Source organism: Bufo gargarizans, chromosome 2, assembly GCF_014858855.1.
Source record: "Bufo gargarizans isolate SCDJY-AF-19 chromosome 2, ASM1485885v1, whole genome shotgun sequence".
NCBI classification, from domain to species: domain Eukaryota; kingdom Metazoa; phylum Chordata; class Amphibia; order Anura; family Bufonidae; genus Bufo; species Bufo gargarizans.
The window spans coordinates 76,425,453-76,442,762 of record NC_058081.1 but is presented as its reverse complement, the minus strand read 5'-3'; the positions used below and the strand labels follow the sequence as shown (position 1 = coordinate 76,442,762).

Genomic DNA, 17,310 nt, shown 5'->3' with positions numbered 1-17,310 from the left:
GCACACCTGTGAAGTGAAAACCATTTCAGGTGACTACCTCTTGAAGCTCATCAAGAGAATGCCAAGAGTGTGCAAAGCAGTAATAAAAGCAAAAGGTGGCTACTTTGAAGAACCTGGAATATGACATATTTTCAGTTGTTTCACACTTTTTTGTTATGTATATAATTCCACATGTGTTAATTCATAGTTTTGATGCCTTCAGTGTGAATCTACAATTTTCATAGTCATGAAAATAAAGAAAACTTTGAATGAGAAGGTGTGTCCAAACTTTTGGTCTGTACTGTATGTACAGTACAAAAGTTTTAAGCAGGTGTGGAAAAATGCAAGAATGCTTTTATGAAGCAAAAGAAGTGTTCATAATTTATTTTTATCAATTAATAAAATGTAAAGTGAATGAAGAAAGGAGAAATCTAAATGAAATCAATATTTGGGGTGACCACGCTTTGTCTTCAGAACAGCCTCCATACACTGTTTGAAGGAACTCGGCAGGGAGGTTGTTCCAAACATCTTGAAGAACTAACCACAGATCTTCTGTGTACATAGGCTTGCTCCAATCCTTCTGTCACTATAGCGACCTCTCGTCCTCATACAGAATCATGGCTTCTGAGCAGGAGATCGCTGTTTAGACCACACGATCTGCTGATCAGAAGCCATGATCGGTGGTGCCTGCATGAACAACAGGATCACCCAATGAACGAATGTTTCGCTCAATCATCGGGTGATCGGCGGTACATTTAGACGGCCAGATGATCAGGAACGACTATTGGCAGGAACGGTCATTCCCGATAATCTGGACGAATACTGGTGTGCATACCTCCCAACATTTTGGAGAATCAAAGAGGGACGCTTAAGGCTGTATTACACCGGCTGATATGCCTGTCTAATACAGGCTTTATGGTTCATTGCATGAAAGTCCATTTTTCCTGCATATTTATACATTTTATTAGTTTTCTTAGCGCACTATAGGGCAAAAGTTATCGGAATAGAGAAAGTTCTAAAAATCCGAATGCCATCAAATAATGAAATAATATACAAGTTTGGGTCTAATATACAGATAGGAACCAACAATTTCTGCATCAATATTGTAAATGTAGTAATGCAAATCTATCCCTTAGATAAAAAAAGGGGCATTAAAGAAGAAAAGAGGTACACGGGGACCTGGGTCAAAGATAGGGACTGTCCCTCCAAACGAGGGACACTTCGGAGGTCTGGGTGTGTCTAAATCCACCTTTACTTTGCAGCATTATTTTCCACACCTTAGACTTTTGCATATAACTATATAATAGAGGAATTACTATGCAACTGATGGGCCCATAAGAAAAGGGAGAGCAGAAAAGGATCTGAGGAGATTAGAAGCACAAGCAGCCCCTTGTCCTGAACCATCCACAGTAGGGCTGTGGTCTGTATACTCCTCTACAATGTATGGTTAACCCAGAGCCATAGCTAGATTTTATGGGGGTCATTTATCAAACTGGTGTAAAGTAGAACTGGTTTAGTTGCCCATAGCAACCAATCCGATTCCACCTTTCATTTTTCACAGCTCCTTTGAAAAATGAAAGGAGGAATCTGATTGGCTGCTTTGGGCAACTAAGCCAGTTCTACTTTACACCAGTTTGATAAATGACCCCCTTGGTTTCCTTACTCTGCCTTCAAGGGGGTTGTCAGAGAGTTTCAGGAATTAAACTAGCTGAAGGAAATAAAGTAGAAGATACACAGAAGACAGTCGGTCCCATTATAGTGGCCTCATTATAATAAAGTCAGGAGGATATCTCACAACTGGAGCATTTTTGTAACAGAAAGTAAATGATAGAAATAGATGGTTTTTCACACTGAAATATATTAAATTAACATTTAATGGGGGAGGCGCAACCCCTTTAGGTCGTAATTCCCTAAGCTACCAATTTTGCCATCTAAGCATCTAAGATCAGTGTGGTTTTGGGAGATTTAAAACTATAAAAATTTCGAAGCAGGTTTGGAACGTTTCAGGAACATGAAACCAGGTAGCCATAATGTGCGATAGGTCTATGTGACACTAGGTGGCATCACTAGCTACCCTACAGGTCAGTGACTAACACTAAAATCAAATAGTCTCCCAGTGAAGCCCTCAGGATGCCAGCAACGTGTCTTACTCCATCAGGTGGCTGTGATTTCCCGGAAAACTTGGGGTGGGGATTTCAGATATTTTTTAATGAATGGGTTTGTGCCGGGATTGGTGGCTGAAGGGAGACCGTGGATTGGCTGCAGATGTTTGGGGCAGATAAAGGTGGTGTATAAAATGTGGCAGATCTGACCCACCAGCCTTCAGAAAGTGTCTGAGCTGTCAGTGGAGAATGAACGTCAAGGGCAGCCTCCTCCTCCTCCTGCTGGTCAGTGTGTGCTCAGCCTACGATGAGGATGAAGAGCTCGCAGACTCTGTGCTGATCAGGAAGAGCAGAGGAGCCCCCCAGAGCTCAGGTAAGGGGCAGACAGCTGGGAAATAGGCGCAAGGGCATATATGCAGATGTGGGTGAAGCTGAATTTGTCATTTAACTCTTTGGGGTTGCATTATTTGTGCATTGTTAAGATAATGGAGTAGGTTTACTTGCAGTCCTATGTAAAATCACAGGTTGCACAACCTAAAGACTCGGGTCTTATAGTATCTGTTGTATGCATATGGAAATTACGGAACAGCAGCAATATGATTGCTCACGTTATATGCGTGCATTACATTTTTACTTTATTCCTGCTGTAGTGTTACGTTATACAATGGTCGACAGGAACAGTTTCTTTAGGGTACATTCACACGACTGTGGTGCCGCCACGGGTCCGCAAAACACGGGCGCTGGCCATGTGAACTTCGCATCGCGGTGCGGACCCATTGACTTCAAGATGCAGTGAAAGATAGGACATGTCCTATCTCTTGCGGTGCAGAGGCACGGATCGGAAGCCTTTCCATGGGATTCTGGGTCTATCTCTCCACGCCGCAAAATATAGGACATTTCCTATCTTTTACTGTGTCTTGCGGATCACGGACCCAGTAAATTGTGGCCCGCAACACACGCATGGCGGCACCACGGTCGTGTGAATGCACCCTTAGGCCTCTTGCACATGACCATATGTATTTTGCAGTCCACAAAAAAAGGATCCGGAAAAAATACGGATTATGTCTGTGTGCATTCCGTATTTTGCGGAATGGAACAGCTGGCCCTGAAGAGAACAGTATTATCCTTGTCTGTTATGCGGACAATAATAGGACAAGTTCTATCTTTTAGCGGAACGGATATACGGAAATACAATGCACATGGAGTACCTTCTTTTTTTTTTTACGGACCCATTGAAATTAATGGTTCCACATACGGTCCTCAAAAAAAAAACAGAACTGACACAGAAAGAAAATACGTTTGTGTGCAAGAGGCCTTAATATCAAAATGATGAATGATAAATTACCTTTTATCTTAAAGGGTTATTTCAGTTTCAGCAAACAAATGGTATTCTTTGTACAATGAAACGTACAAGATCTCTGCTTGCTGTCGTAAGAACTTTCATTGCCTATTTTCAGAAAATAAAAATCTGTCCCAGTCATGTGATGGACACACATAGTAGAGGGCCCCTGTGTAAAGATAGTGTGTGTGCCCCTTGCTGTCTAATGTATGATTAGTGAAGCTAATGTTAGTGCTTATAGTCCCTTACCGTGTCACTCCAGCTGTGGCTAACCTCCGGCACGCCAGTTGTGGTAAAACTACGACTCCCAAGATGTACACTTGCTTGGCTGTCCTCAGAACTACACATAAATGAATGAAGCATGCTGGGAGTGGTAGTTTCACTAAAAGCTGAGTGCTAGAGGTTAGGGTCCATTCACACGTACGCAATTCTGTTCCGCATTTTGCTGCCCGAATCCGGAAATGCGGACTCACACTTCCGGGTCCGCAATTCCGATCCCGAAAAAAATAAATAGAACATGTCCTATTGTCCGCAATTGCGGACAAGATCAGGCATTTTCTATTAAGTGCCGATGATGTGCGGTCCGCAAAATGCGGAACGCACATTGCCAGTGTCCGTGTTTTGCGGATCCGCAAAACACACACGGATGTGTGAATGGACCCTTAGCCATCACTGGACTAGTCTATCTATTATCTAGTAATCAGAATCTATCAGTACTTTTCAGCCATGGGAACCTTGGTGCCTTTTTATATTGGTTATGGGGCCCCCTTGTCTATTGGGCACAGGCTGCTTTAAGAGTATGTCCGCCCCTCATGTACCATCTACTTTGAGGTTACGTACAGGCTTGCTGTAATGATTATATTCAGGATTATTATAATGGGAGCTGAATGGGCAGAGCAATCAATTTTACATCAGTCAAATTTTTAAGAATTTCCCAAAATAGTCTAACTTTGGTGAATCTGAAACTTTTGTGATTCTTTCCACATAAATCGCTTATACAGGAGGCCACCATTTTGCAGATCAGAAGACAGGGAAGAGGCATCAACCACCAAAAAGGATCATTTTTTTTGACCGCTTTTTAATTAAAAAGGAAAAATCCCACAGTGCATTAAGAAGACTGTTACCACCGCCTACCATCCGTGTACCCATAGCCATAGATGTCACCGTCACTTTGACATTACTAATGCTGTTTTGGGATTAAAGAGCTTGAAAGGGGTTGGAGATCTCAAAGTGTCATACATGAATTTGTAGGGCAAATAGGGCACTTTCGATTCCAGTCAAATTTATTGGAACCAAATTGAATTTGGCGGCTGATATGGCCGAATCATCAGACCCAAAATTAACTTTGGAAAAATCCTCTCTAGAGCCAATATTTTTTTAAACTATTAGTTTAGTTTTTAGAACTACAGTGGTCCCTTAAGATACAATATTAATTGGTTCCAGGGCGACCATTGTATGTTGAAACCATTGTAAGTTGAGTAATCGGTTCCAAAGCCCCAAAATATCATCCAAAATAAGAGAAAATGAAGATTTAAGAAAAATAAGCAGATAACTAAGACAGATAAAACAAGTCCTTACATATAACAGTTAGGAATAACTGCTAACTACCAACTAATACAGATATTTTACCAGAGAAGTGGCCTTGATTGGTTGGATCTGAGTCTGAGACATTGTATGTTGAGTCTAGTATCAACTTACGATGGGTCAGAAAAGACCATTATATATTGAAAATATTGTATCCTGAGGCCATTGTATCTTGAGATACAAGAGCACTAGTGAGACCTCATTTGGAGTATTGTGCGCAGTGCTGGAGACCATATCTCCAGAAGGATATTGATACTTTGGAGAGAGTTCAGAGAAGAGCTACTAAACCAGTACATGGATTGCAGGATAAAACTTACCAGGAAAGATTAAAGGACCTTAACATGTATAGCTTGGAAGAAAGACGAGACAGAGGGGATATGATAGAAACTTTTAAATACATAAAGGGAATCAACAAGGTAAAAGAGGAGAGGATATTTAAAAGAAGAAAAACTGCTACAAGAGGACATAGTTTTAAATTAGAGGGGCAAAGGTTTAAAAGTAATATCAGGAAGTATTACTTTACTGAGAGAGTAGTGGATGCATGGAATAGCCTTCCTGCAGAAGTGGTAGCTGCAAATACAGTGAAGGAGTTTAAGCATGCATGGGATAGGCATAAGGCCATCCTTCATATAAGATAGGGCCAGGGGCTATCCATAGTATTCAGTATATTGGGCAGACTAGATGGGCCAAATGGTTCTTATCTGCCAACACATTCTATGTTTCTATGTTTCTGACCCAGAAGGGGGCCCATCCAGGAGGAGGAGGACTAAAAGATTTTGTCAGGGCCCCTTTTTCTTCCATTGCCTGAACATTTATATAACTGTACTTCGAATATACCTTCTCTGACAGGTGCTTTTCAATAACCTTGTTACCTTTGTATCTGGAAGGTCCATCAATCAAGTACATTCTACAATTACTTGAAACTCTGCATATAAGTGCTTTCTATTAACTGTAAATGGCTGATGATATAGACATGTCATTGTCACAGGGCTGAAGAGTTATGCATTTAGTTTTTTTTTTGTGATTCTGTTTAAAGGGGGTTTGCGGGAGTAAAATATTGATGACCTATCTTCAGAATAGGTAATCAATATCTAATCGGTGGGGGTCCCACTCCTGGCACCACCACCAATCAGCTGTTTGAAGAGGGTGCGGCGCTCCGATGAACGCTGCAGCCTCCTCACAGTTTACAAAGCACAGAGCCGTAAGTTATATAGTGGATGGACTTGGTATTGCAGCCCAGGCCCATTCATAGGCCATGTGACTGATATATGTGATGTCATTGGCCTAGGAAGAGGCAGAGGCACTCACTAGAGCGCCGTTGCCTCTTCAAACAGCTGATTGGCAGGAGTGCTCGGAGTCTGACCCTGAGGATAAGCCATTATTATTGAACTCCTGGAAAAGCCCTTTAAAAACTGTAATGAACGGTGGTCACTTTTTAGTAATTTGTTTTTTTTCCTGGATATTAGAGTCTAATTATTTCTATTACTTTAATAAAACCTATTTCAAATGGGATGAATATGTTCTTTAGAAGCTGTATTTAGATTTTTTGGAAAGATTTTTCTTGGCTAACAATATGAATTATGATGTTCCCCTATGTAGTAGAAGTTATTCGTTGCCTGAATGGAGCATTGACAGTCGGTTGTGGAGCCTTTGCCTGCCTGGAAAATACAACCTGTGACACTGACGGCCTCTATGACATCTGCAAGTCCTTCTTGTTCAATGCTGCCATGTTTGACACCCAGGTAATTATTATACCTGCATGACCTTTCACTGCTCAGCTTACAGACATTGCAGGTTTAGGCACATTTTACTTTAGTAAGCATGGACTGTGGATATAGGCTTGCTCAAATCCTTCTTTCTCTTCATGCAATCCCAGACAGACTGGATGAGTCAGACTGGATCACTTCCAGAACTCCTTCTTTACGCTGAAGATAGTTCTTGATGACATTGGTTCTTGATGACATTGGCTGTATGTTTGGGGTTGTTGTGCTGCTGCAGAATAAATTTGGAGCTAATCAGACACCTCCCTTAATGGTACTGCATGATGGATAAGTATCTGCCTGTATTTCTCAGTATTAAGGACACCAATAATCCAGACCACATTGAAGACCATAGACACAGTGGTTGGCCAAGGAAACACACCTTGTGCTTACTTCCATGGTGCCATGAAAATGATAGTATGGCCCCCACAGAGCCCTGATCTCAACATCATCCAGTCTGGAATTTCATGAAGAGACAGAAGGATTTGAGCAGGCCTACATCCACAGAAGATCTGTGGTTAGTTCTCTAAGACACTTGGAACAACTTTGCTGCCAAATTCCTTCAAAAACTGTGTGCAAGTGTACCTAGAAAAGTAGATGCTTATTTGAAGGCAAAGAGTCGTCACACCAAATATTGAAATGATTTAGATTATTCACTTTTAACTATAAAAAAAATATAAACTATTGGCACTTCTATTTTTGAAATTATCCTTACTTTGCATCATTTCTTCACACCTGCCTAAAACACAGTACTGTATGTCGGCCAAACCCACTTACTTTGGCCGATCATTTAATGTGTATTGGGCATCATAACCCTCCTCTGATGGCTGATATCAGTGAAGATACAAAACGGGCATGTTGGATTTCAGCTGCCTGATCCTTTTGTTCTAAGGAGATAAGTCAGAGGTGTCTGGCAGCAGCTTTGTCCCCTCTCCCCATTAACCACATATGCATACGGTATTCTCCCTCATTTACCAAGTGTTTTGTACTGTCCTCACAGAGGTCTTATCTATAAAATGGCTGCTGATGAAGGGTCGTGTGACCAGGCAAATTACCTCCATGTAATGTCTCCACCATTCAAATACACTGCACCTGCCATCCGCACCAGTACTGTTGAGAATTTAGTGAAGGTGCAGTGTATTTGAATGGAGGAGACATCACATGGAGGTGATTTGCTTGGTCACATGACCCTTCATCAGTGGCCATCTTATGGATAGGACCTGTATGTGGACGGCACAGAAGATCTGCCTAACAAGTGGACATAGTACCATAGTTTATAAGGAAAAACAACATTTATCCATCCAGTTCAGCCTGTCGTCCTGCGAGTTGATCCAGAGGAAGGCAGAAAAAAAACTGAGGTAGAAGCCAATTTTCTTTACTTTAGGGGAAAAACTTTCCTTCCCGACTCCAATCAGGCAATCAGAATAACTCCCTGGATCAACGACCTATCTCTAGTAACTATAACCTGTAATATTATTACACTCCAGAAATACATCCAGGCCTCTCTTGAATTCTTTTAGTGAATTCACCATCACCACCTCCTCAGGTAGAGAGTTCCATAGTCTCACTGCTCTTACCGTAAAGAATCCTCTTCTATGTTTGTGTACAAACTTTCTTTCCTCCAGACTGAGAGGATGTCCCCTCGTCAGTCACAGTCCTGGGGATGAAATATGGCAAATAGTACAGAATATCAACAAAATCTATATTAGCAATTGCCATATAGTCATCTTACATATACATTGGGCACAAGTAGCCAGAAAGTGGCCAACCCCTTGTCCCTGGTTATGCGTCTTGGGCCTTGATAGGCAAAGACAAGTTAGTATAGGAAAAATCCCAGCGGTTAATAAACTCCTATATTTTGCCAGGAAGGAGATTTTGAAGAATTAGATTTTTTTAGTGAGCCACCGGATGTGATAGAGGAGAAGCAGTCTGTTACTTTACATTTAAAACTGAAAAAACTTTGAAAAAAATTAGATTAATATCTTTAAGATTTGAGGCATATTGGAAACTTTGAATAGACAAGGATTTAAATTCCTTGCTGGTCCTACAGCACCTTTAATCCTCAATTTCTAATATGTTTTATTGATTAACTTAGGTTCTCTTTCCTTTTCTTTATCTATTAATTTTTTTTCTCCATTTTTCTTCCTCCCTCCCCGTGGGGTGGTGGTGGGAGGAAGGTTAGGTGTTTTTTTCTCCTTTTGTGTGTTAAAAGTGTGATGTCACGAACCAGCAGGTGTTAACCCACTGTACCACGTGTCCTACTTCCTCTAAGGGCGTTGTCTAAGTGAACCCCCTCAGTCTTCACAGTACCCCTAATGGTGGGGATAGACTTTCCCGAGGGGAATACCAGGTCGCTACCTCTTAAGGAGGATAGGCACACGAGGCAGCTGGTCCAGGTGGACCAGGAGGTACCTGAGAAAGGTACCAGAGGTACAGGTGTTGTCAGCAGGCTGAGTCGTTAACAGGAGCAACAGTGTAGGACCGAAGGATGAGGCAGAGGCGAAGTCCGACAGGCAATAGGTCAGGGCAGGCGGCACAGGTACAGGTCAGGCAGTCCAGGTCGGCAACAGTAGAGTCAAGGCAAACAGGCAGGGATCAAACAGGTAGCAGAGTCTAGGCCCACAGGCGGATATCAGGAACCTTAGCAGGACACAAGGACCTTGACACTGAGGCATCTGGGAAGGGGGCTGAGCCACTTATATATGTGCAGGAGGGCTAGGATTGGTTGGCGAGGTCACATGATCCAACTCATAAAACACAGGAAGCAACGCACACCAGCCCTTAAGGAAATGCTGCAGGAATCAAGCGGCAAGCATGCTGTGGCCAGGGCTAAAAGGAAACACTGGCAGCAGATCACCGCTGAACACGGCGCCCGGGACCGTGGCGTTAAGCAGGGGAACAGCGGCGCACAGCAGCTACTGTTACATGTGGCCAGCTGTATGGCCAGCTTTATCCATATAGGAAGGTACATGCAGTGCAAAACTACAGGCGTTCCACAAATGTTACTTTAATCCAGAAGACCTTGTACAATATGTTTATCTCACTTTTTCCTGTCAGGGCAAGGTGTTTGTGAAGGAAAGCCTTAAGTGCATAGTTGGTGGTATAACCTCAAAGGTGTTCCTGGCTATCAGAAGATGCTCCAATCTACAACGGATGATTGCTGAGGTACAAGAGGACTGTTACTCTAAGCTTGAGATTTGCAGTATTGCCCGTCACAACCTAGAGGCGATCACTGAGGTTGTGCATCTACCACAGCATTTTTCCAACAGGTCAGTCTTCTTTTGACATTCATTTTGTTCTACATTACATTTTCAGGACTTGTACAAGTGTAGAGTTCATTGGAAAAGGCTCTTCAGGTAATGACCATATTTTTAGTGCTGAAGATGAAGGTTCGCCTTTGGTGAATGGTGGTTCATCCATATTGAATAGACATTTGGTGCAATATTCAGTGTATCAGCACTTGAAGCATGTTGTTAGTTTTATGAATTGTTTCCTCCTATTTCATAGATATTACAACAAACTACTGAGCAGTCTTTTGGAATGTGATGAAAGGACAGTCACAGCTGTGAAGAACAACTTGATGAATCAGATTGGACCTAATCTGGCCAGCCTGTTCAAAACCCTTCAAGGTGACAAGTGTTTCCAAGTCCAACCCAAAATAGACTTTAATCGTAAGAGAAATGTTGATCCACAGAAACTCCGAGTGTATCTCAGTAGCTTCAGAAACGAAGACCTTGGAACTCTCTCTTCTACCCAAGACTCATCAGAAGATTATTAGCAGTAATAAAGCTTGGGGAATAAGAATGACCATGACCAGAAAAAGTGTTAGATGTAGCTCAATTAGAACACTTCTCAGTTATTTTGTTGAGTAGCCTAATTATTAGCTTTCCTCAACTTTCTACATAAATATATTGGATGATGGTCTCCTAGTATAGTGAATAATCTCTTTTTTTCAGGTAGCAGTTCTTATCTGCCCCTTTTCATGGGAACATAATGCATGATTTACCCACCTAAAATATGACCCCAAATTGGGTATCTGTCAGATAATCTAGATTATTGTCTAAGACAAAAAAAATAGAGACACCTTTTCTATATACTTACCTTAACGAGGTTGTACAGGAATTTTTTAAAATTCTCCTTCCACCCGGGAGTACCTGTCAAGAGATCTATACTTAGCTGCTCCTGCTCCACGCCGCTCAATTCTGGATCCCAGGATGTCAACTTCAGCATGGATAGGGTCACATGCCCTGCTGAAGCCAGCCACTGGCTTCAGTTGTGATATAATGCCAATCAGCTGCAGTGGTACACGTGACCCTGTCTGTGCGGAATTTAACAGGTGGACCGGAACTCCAGTGAAGACTGCCTGGGAGCCACTAAGCCAGAATGAAGCAGCAGAAAGCAGGTAGGTATAGTTCTCGTAACTGGTGTGTGTCTAGGGGAATAAATTAAAAAACCTGGACAACCACTTAAAAATTTTGCTTAGTCTTTTGCAGGGGCGTCGTTAGGTCAAAACATTCGGGGCTTGAGCCCCGGATGTTTTGACCAGTGCCCCGAATGTATTGCTGCCACTGGCAGGGCCGGCCTGTGCTCTGAGTCTTCTGCACTACACCGGCCCCGCCGATCATGTGTAAATAATCCTAATCCGCCACGGCGCCGCCTGCCCTGTGCCTGAGCGCAGATTTAACTTAACTTGATAAATCATCCGCCGATTCTGCGGCCGGCTGCTCATCTCACTAGATTGCACTGCAGCTCCGCCTCCGGTAACAGCAGGCAGTGCGGGCGGCACTCGCTCACTGACGTCAGGCGCCTGCTACTCCCACTAGGCGGCGCAGGCGCGTGACGTCAGTGAGTGAGCGCCGCCCGCACTGCCTGGATCTGATTAGCTGAGACTCTGATGTCAGTAAGACTAGGTCACTATACTAGGATTATTACAGTTTAAAATCATGTACAGTTGTACACTCCGGTGAGTGGAGGTGAGGGGGATCTGTGGATGGCACTGTTATGGGGAGGGGGATCTGTGGTGGATGGCACTGTTATAGGGAGGGCTGGGGGATCTGTGGATGGTATGGCACTGTAATGGGGAGGGCCGGGGGATCTGTGGATGGCACTGTTATGGGGAGAGGGATCTGTGGATGTAACTGTTATGGATGATCTATGGGGTTGCCCAGACGGCTAGGCCCTTCACTGTAGTTATTAACCCCATTCAGAAGTCCCTCAGGGCCCATTCACTGAAGGTTTTGGTGGCGATGAGGTGGCTTCATGGGATGGGAGCGTGGCTTCATGGGATGGGGGCGTGGTTTCACGTGGGCTCGTGCCCCGGATGTCTACAGACCCTAGCAACGCCCCTGGTCTTTTGCATTCGATGCTCTCCTGGTTTTCCTTGGTCCATAGTGACACGACTTCATGTGATCGTGGCATCACATACCAAGGAAGGCTAGGTCCAGCTAGGCTAGATCCAGCAGGGAATAGAGGAGACCACTGGTGCCAATCACAGATTATGTCTTACTTACTAGGGACCTAATTAAAAACCTATGTGGGCTGCCATGGCTCCCTGAAGGATTAGTAATGCTGCAATATAGAAACAGTTGCGTTATCACAGCAAAACATGGCAGAGGTGCTGTTTGATAGGGGAGCATTCTTTGAGATCACCTCCTTGTTACAGCACTGAATTCTCAGCCATCTTCTTGAGAAGCAATATTGCACATATGGTCAGCCCATTTATTCCTTATAAAAAAATGATTATTATTATATTTATTGGAGTATGGGAGAGGAGCAGATAGAAAACCAATAAGTCTGCAAGTAATGGCCACTGTCATTTCAACAAGCTTTGCATTTGCAGGTCAATAGTACAAGTGAATATAAGAAATTTTGTAATATATCTTGTCGACGAGAAATGCATCTTTTTCCTTCCTCCTAAACTAACATTCTCTGCCAAGTCCATCTTCAGAAATGAGGGCTTTCAGCTATTTGAAGCTTTAGATTACAGCTGCCTATAGATGTCTATCAAGAGATGAAGGGAAGGAGGAGTGAGCTACAGACAGAGAAGGTGACAAAAAAGAGCTTATGTAAAGAGACACACAAGCTTCACAGTGGGAGATAAAGGCATTTTACTCTGATTAGATATATTACAATGTTTCTTACATTCACTGGTACTATTGATTTATGCCAAGGTTTTTGAAAAGACAATGTTCAAGTATTTTCTGTGTAAGAATAATAAGTGCAATTTATGTCATGCTGAGATCCTCAAACTTACGGTGCTGGTTATACTTCTCCCATAAAAGCTAGCCTTGCCTTAGCAACCCATCACCCCAAATGAAGTAAAGCATTATGTATATGGTACTAAAATAATTGGAGCCTGTAAAAGCTACTATTGGACCATGAAGAATACTAACGCAAGGTACAGGTATTTCCATGTGTAGTCAAATTGTGAGATCTGACTTGTATGGAAGATGATATGACATTGGTGAAGTGGTCAAACCCATTCTACCATGTTTATCACAGTCCAAAGAAGTTGATCCAGCACTTGGCGTAATCCCATAGGAAATAATCCCCATATCCCGGGGTCCATTCCTACAAGGTCTTTATTTTCTCCCTGTTTGTACAGGGTCACAGAATATTCGTAGTGATGGTGACAATTGTAAGACCATATATACATCTGCAGGCAGGTTGGTTGTTGTTGTTGTCATATTTGTCCATCTGTCAGGAAACAGTGGCTTTTATCATTGTGATGTTGTGAATGTGTAATTTTTTTTCTTTTTTTGTCTTTTAAATACATTTCTCCATGTCTCAATAAATATATCACAAGTCATAAGTTGTGTTATCTGTGGGTAGGAGGCTTGATGACTATCATGTGGGATACTGCATGATGAGAAATCTAATGGGTCATTTCCGCTTTAAACATTTATGGTATATCCACACAATATGTCATGAAGGTGCGAAAGATGCGGATTCCACCTCAGCTCCTATCTTGAATCAGACTTCCCATTTGGACGTTGTGGTCAGAGGTGGTCAGGACTACAGAGGCAGCTGAGCAGGTTGTTCTGCATAACTCCCATTCACATGTATAAGAGCACAGTACAGCCCGCTCAGCTGCTTCTGAAGTCCTGGCCCACTATGGCCGAGGCATCCAGGCTGGAGAAGTTCAGGAAGAAAGGAGATATTCTGAGGTGAGAATATCCCTGTAAAGGTTTTGGTTTTGTGGCTCCAGCACTGAACATAGCATAAAGAACGAGATAGATGGATAGATGTTAGTTAGATTAGATAGATGTGAGATAGACAGATAGATATTCTAAAATCACTCTTTTAGGCCTCATGCACACAACCGTCCCACATTTTGCGGTCGGCACATTGCGGATCCGCACAACACAGAAGCCACCTGTGTGCCTTCCGCAATTTGCGGAACGGAACAGGCGACGCAAAACGGACAAGAATAGGACATGTTATATTTATTTTTTTGTGGGGCCACGGAACAGAGCAACTGATGCGGACAGCGCACGGAGTGCTGTCCGTATCTTTTGCGGCCCCATTGAAGTGAATGGGTCCGCACCCGAGCCGCAAAAACTGCATCTGGGATGCGGACCAGAACAACGGCCGTGTGCATGAGGCCTTATTCAGACTTATTAACAGGTAGACATTACATTTCCACATTTTCCTTTGAGTATAGTTTGAGCAGGGAGGACAATGTTCTTCTCTTTTCCTGAATGAGTAAGATCTGTGTTCTTGGGCTCCGCTATGTTCTTGGATAGTTCCCAGTGGAAAGATTGATCAGAACTGGAAAATGCTGCAAGGGAGAGGTCTGTATATTTTCCAACATAAATGATATCCAGACTAAATTTACAATAGGCAGTGAATGCTGCCCAAGATGCTGGAAGCACCTGCCTGCTCCCTACTGCTGGAAGACTACACGGTTTACAGCACACTGTCAATCCCAGCACATACTGCAATAATCACACACTACACTGAACAATGCCCCATGCATATAATTATTAAGTTTTACAGATTTCACTGGCATCATTATTCATCTAGAGTCCACTCCTGTTATTCATACTATATGTCCTTATATTTTTGTTAGTGGCAGTGCCCGCTTCTTGTGACACACTGGATCAAAATTCATTGACCTCATTGTGTATATTACAATAGTTTCTATACACCATGTCATACTGCCTGATTCTTCAATTATTTCAATAATATGCATGCTATTCGACATGAGAACTAGACACCGCGCCCTCCTCCATTTCCTGCCCTGCCTCCCATTATTCTGTTGCCACACATAAGGCGTTCTCCTGCTGGATCCTTATTCCCTAGGATGCGTTTTGGTGCCTCCGCTGTGGAATAACGATGTGAGAAAGAGAGGTCGTTCCTTCCCACCGCATGCTCTCCTGGTTTGTGCCCCCTCTCTCCGCAACCGCTCCCCCCGTTAGCTCCGGTGTCTTCGGCGCTCCTCTCCTCCGCTCTAGCTCTGTGGCATGTGCGGCTGGATTGGGGTCCTGTGGGGTTCAGCGGGACGCCGGGTGTGTCGGCCTTGTGGATTCGGCATTGGTGCTGCCCCAGTTCTATACGAGAGGCATACATTCATCTTGTCCAGCTGTGTGCTCCCAGTCGATACGTTCTCTCCCCTTTGTCCTTGCAATTTTAGAAAGTAGTCAGGGAAAGATCTCCTCCAGGAAGATCCTTCTATTCTGGTGAGATCTACCCATATTATTGGTTGTTGTTAGTTTTTTTTTTGTCTTTTCTTCCTTGCTCATTGCCGTTCTGCCCTCCCTTGACGTTCTATTTTTGATATATAAGAACAGGGAAGGAGGGAGAAGGGAGAAAGAACTGAGAGGAGATTGGGGAAAGATTAGGAGGAAAGAGGGAAAAAAAGGGGAAACAAAAAAAGGAGGATGGGGTAGAGGAGAGAAAAAGAAAGGGAGAGGGGGGGGGGAAGAAAGTAAAAAAAAAGGGGAAAGAAACAGAAAAGAAAAATCAACAAGACTTCAAAACAGTCTCCCTTTAAAAGAGCAAGAACTTTTTGGAACTATAAACAAGGAGAATAAGGGGGAAGGAGAGGGGGAGGAGAGAGAGAGAAAGGAGGAGGAGAGAAGAAAAAAAAAGGGCCCCAAGCAGAATAGACAATTCTAAAACTGGACAGAGATCGACAGACTCCGCAAAAATTGATCCGTTTCTGAAATCGCAAAATGTAAATATAAGAACAGGACAAAAAGGAAAGCACGATCTGGGCTTACACCGGAGGAGGTGGCACGATCTGGGCTTACACCGGAGGAGGTGGCACGATCTGGGCTTACACCGGAGGAGGTGGCACGATCTGGGCTTACACCGGAGGAGGTGGCACGATCTGGGCTTACACCAGAGGAGGTGGCACGATCTGGGCTTACACCGGAGGAGGTGGCACGATCTGGGCTTACACCGGAGGAGGTGGCACGATCTGGGCTTACACCGGAGGAGGTGGCACGATCTGGGCTTACACCGGAGGAGGTGGCACGATCTGGGCTTACACCGGAGGAGGTGGAAGATGATCATTCTGAGGATGGAGACGGGCAGAGGGCGGAAGAAGCTGATATTCCTCTGGTGGGATCCTCTACATTAGAAGAGATCTTAGTCACGGTTAAAAATAATGGAAAGGCGATACAAGATGTTGCTTGGCAGCTGGGGGTAGTCCAGTCGGACGTGTCCTTAATAAGAGATGACATAACTAAGATACGAGATAGAGTTACGTTCATGGAAAAATCCGTTGACTCAGTGAATCATGAATTAAAAGTACTAAAATCAGAGACCACCATTTTGAAAATGGATTATAACAATCTAAAAAAAAACATTGTGTGGACTTGGAAGATAGGTCGAGCTGATTTAATATTAGAATTTTGCGGCTACCTGAGGGAACATATAAGCCCTGTACTGGGGTGGGCTCCCCAGGATACAGCAAAGTCACGAATGAGGAAAGCAACTCCAACACCAGCTTTTGCCTAAACTGAATTTTTAATAAACACAACCACAAATAAACACAACCACAAATGCTGAGAACATAAAATAAATTTACATCCACCCAGCCCAAAGGCTGAGACCCCTGTGTTACACAGCGCGGCGCCCTCTGATGGATGCCAGCGGAAATTTTGCGGTAATTTACCTACATGCAGGCACAACTAAAACTGCCTTGTTGTATCTATTATTAGCCTAAAGCTATCTCGAACAATCATTTGGGTGCTTAGTACAGGCTGGCCTGTGGTGCAACACAACAGCTTAGAATCTTATCGTGCTCTATACTTTTCCCCCTCCCCTAACTAGTCCGGTAGCACGTGTCTGATTATTGCTCCTGAGCAAAACGCTGAACTGTATAGAGTTCGTGGGGGTGTTTATCAGCTCTCAATCGTGCAATGTCCCTTTTAGTAATGGAGTCCTTGTAGTACCAGTAGCTAACTACTGGCCTTGTCTAAGTCTCTAGGCGCCAACACTGCAGTGAGATGCGTGCATGATCTTATCGACCCATGTCTCTGAACCGAACAACCAGTCTCTCCAGCAAACATGAGGTCCCGCAGGGTATGCAGCTTTT

The 17,310-nt window shown here is 43.5% G+C and overlaps 1 protein-coding gene across 2 annotated transcripts; it reads left to right on the top strand.

Moving 5' to 3' along the window:
- Positions 1 to 2,310: 2,310 nt before the first annotated feature.
- On the top strand, positions 2,311 to 11,855 carry STC1 (stanniocalcin 1). 2 transcript variants are annotated; one of them, XM_044283078.1, is made up of 4 exons: positions 2,311 to 2,454; positions 6,607 to 6,746; positions 9,822 to 10,033; positions 10,272 to 11,855. In XM_044283078.1, exons 1-4 carry the CDS (start codon positions 2,331 to 2,333, stop codon positions 10,540 to 10,542), a joined length of 747 nt encoding a protein of 248 aa, XP_044139013.1. In that variant the 5' UTR covers positions 2,311 to 2,330; the 3' UTR covers positions 10,543 to 11,855. The 2 variants fall into 2 exon arrangements, with proteins under 2 accessions (XP_044139013.1, XP_044139012.1); XM_044283077.1 differs by having other exon boundaries at positions 6,604 to 6,746; positions 10,272 to 11,851.
- Positions 11,856 to 17,310: the final 5,455 nt, after the last annotated feature.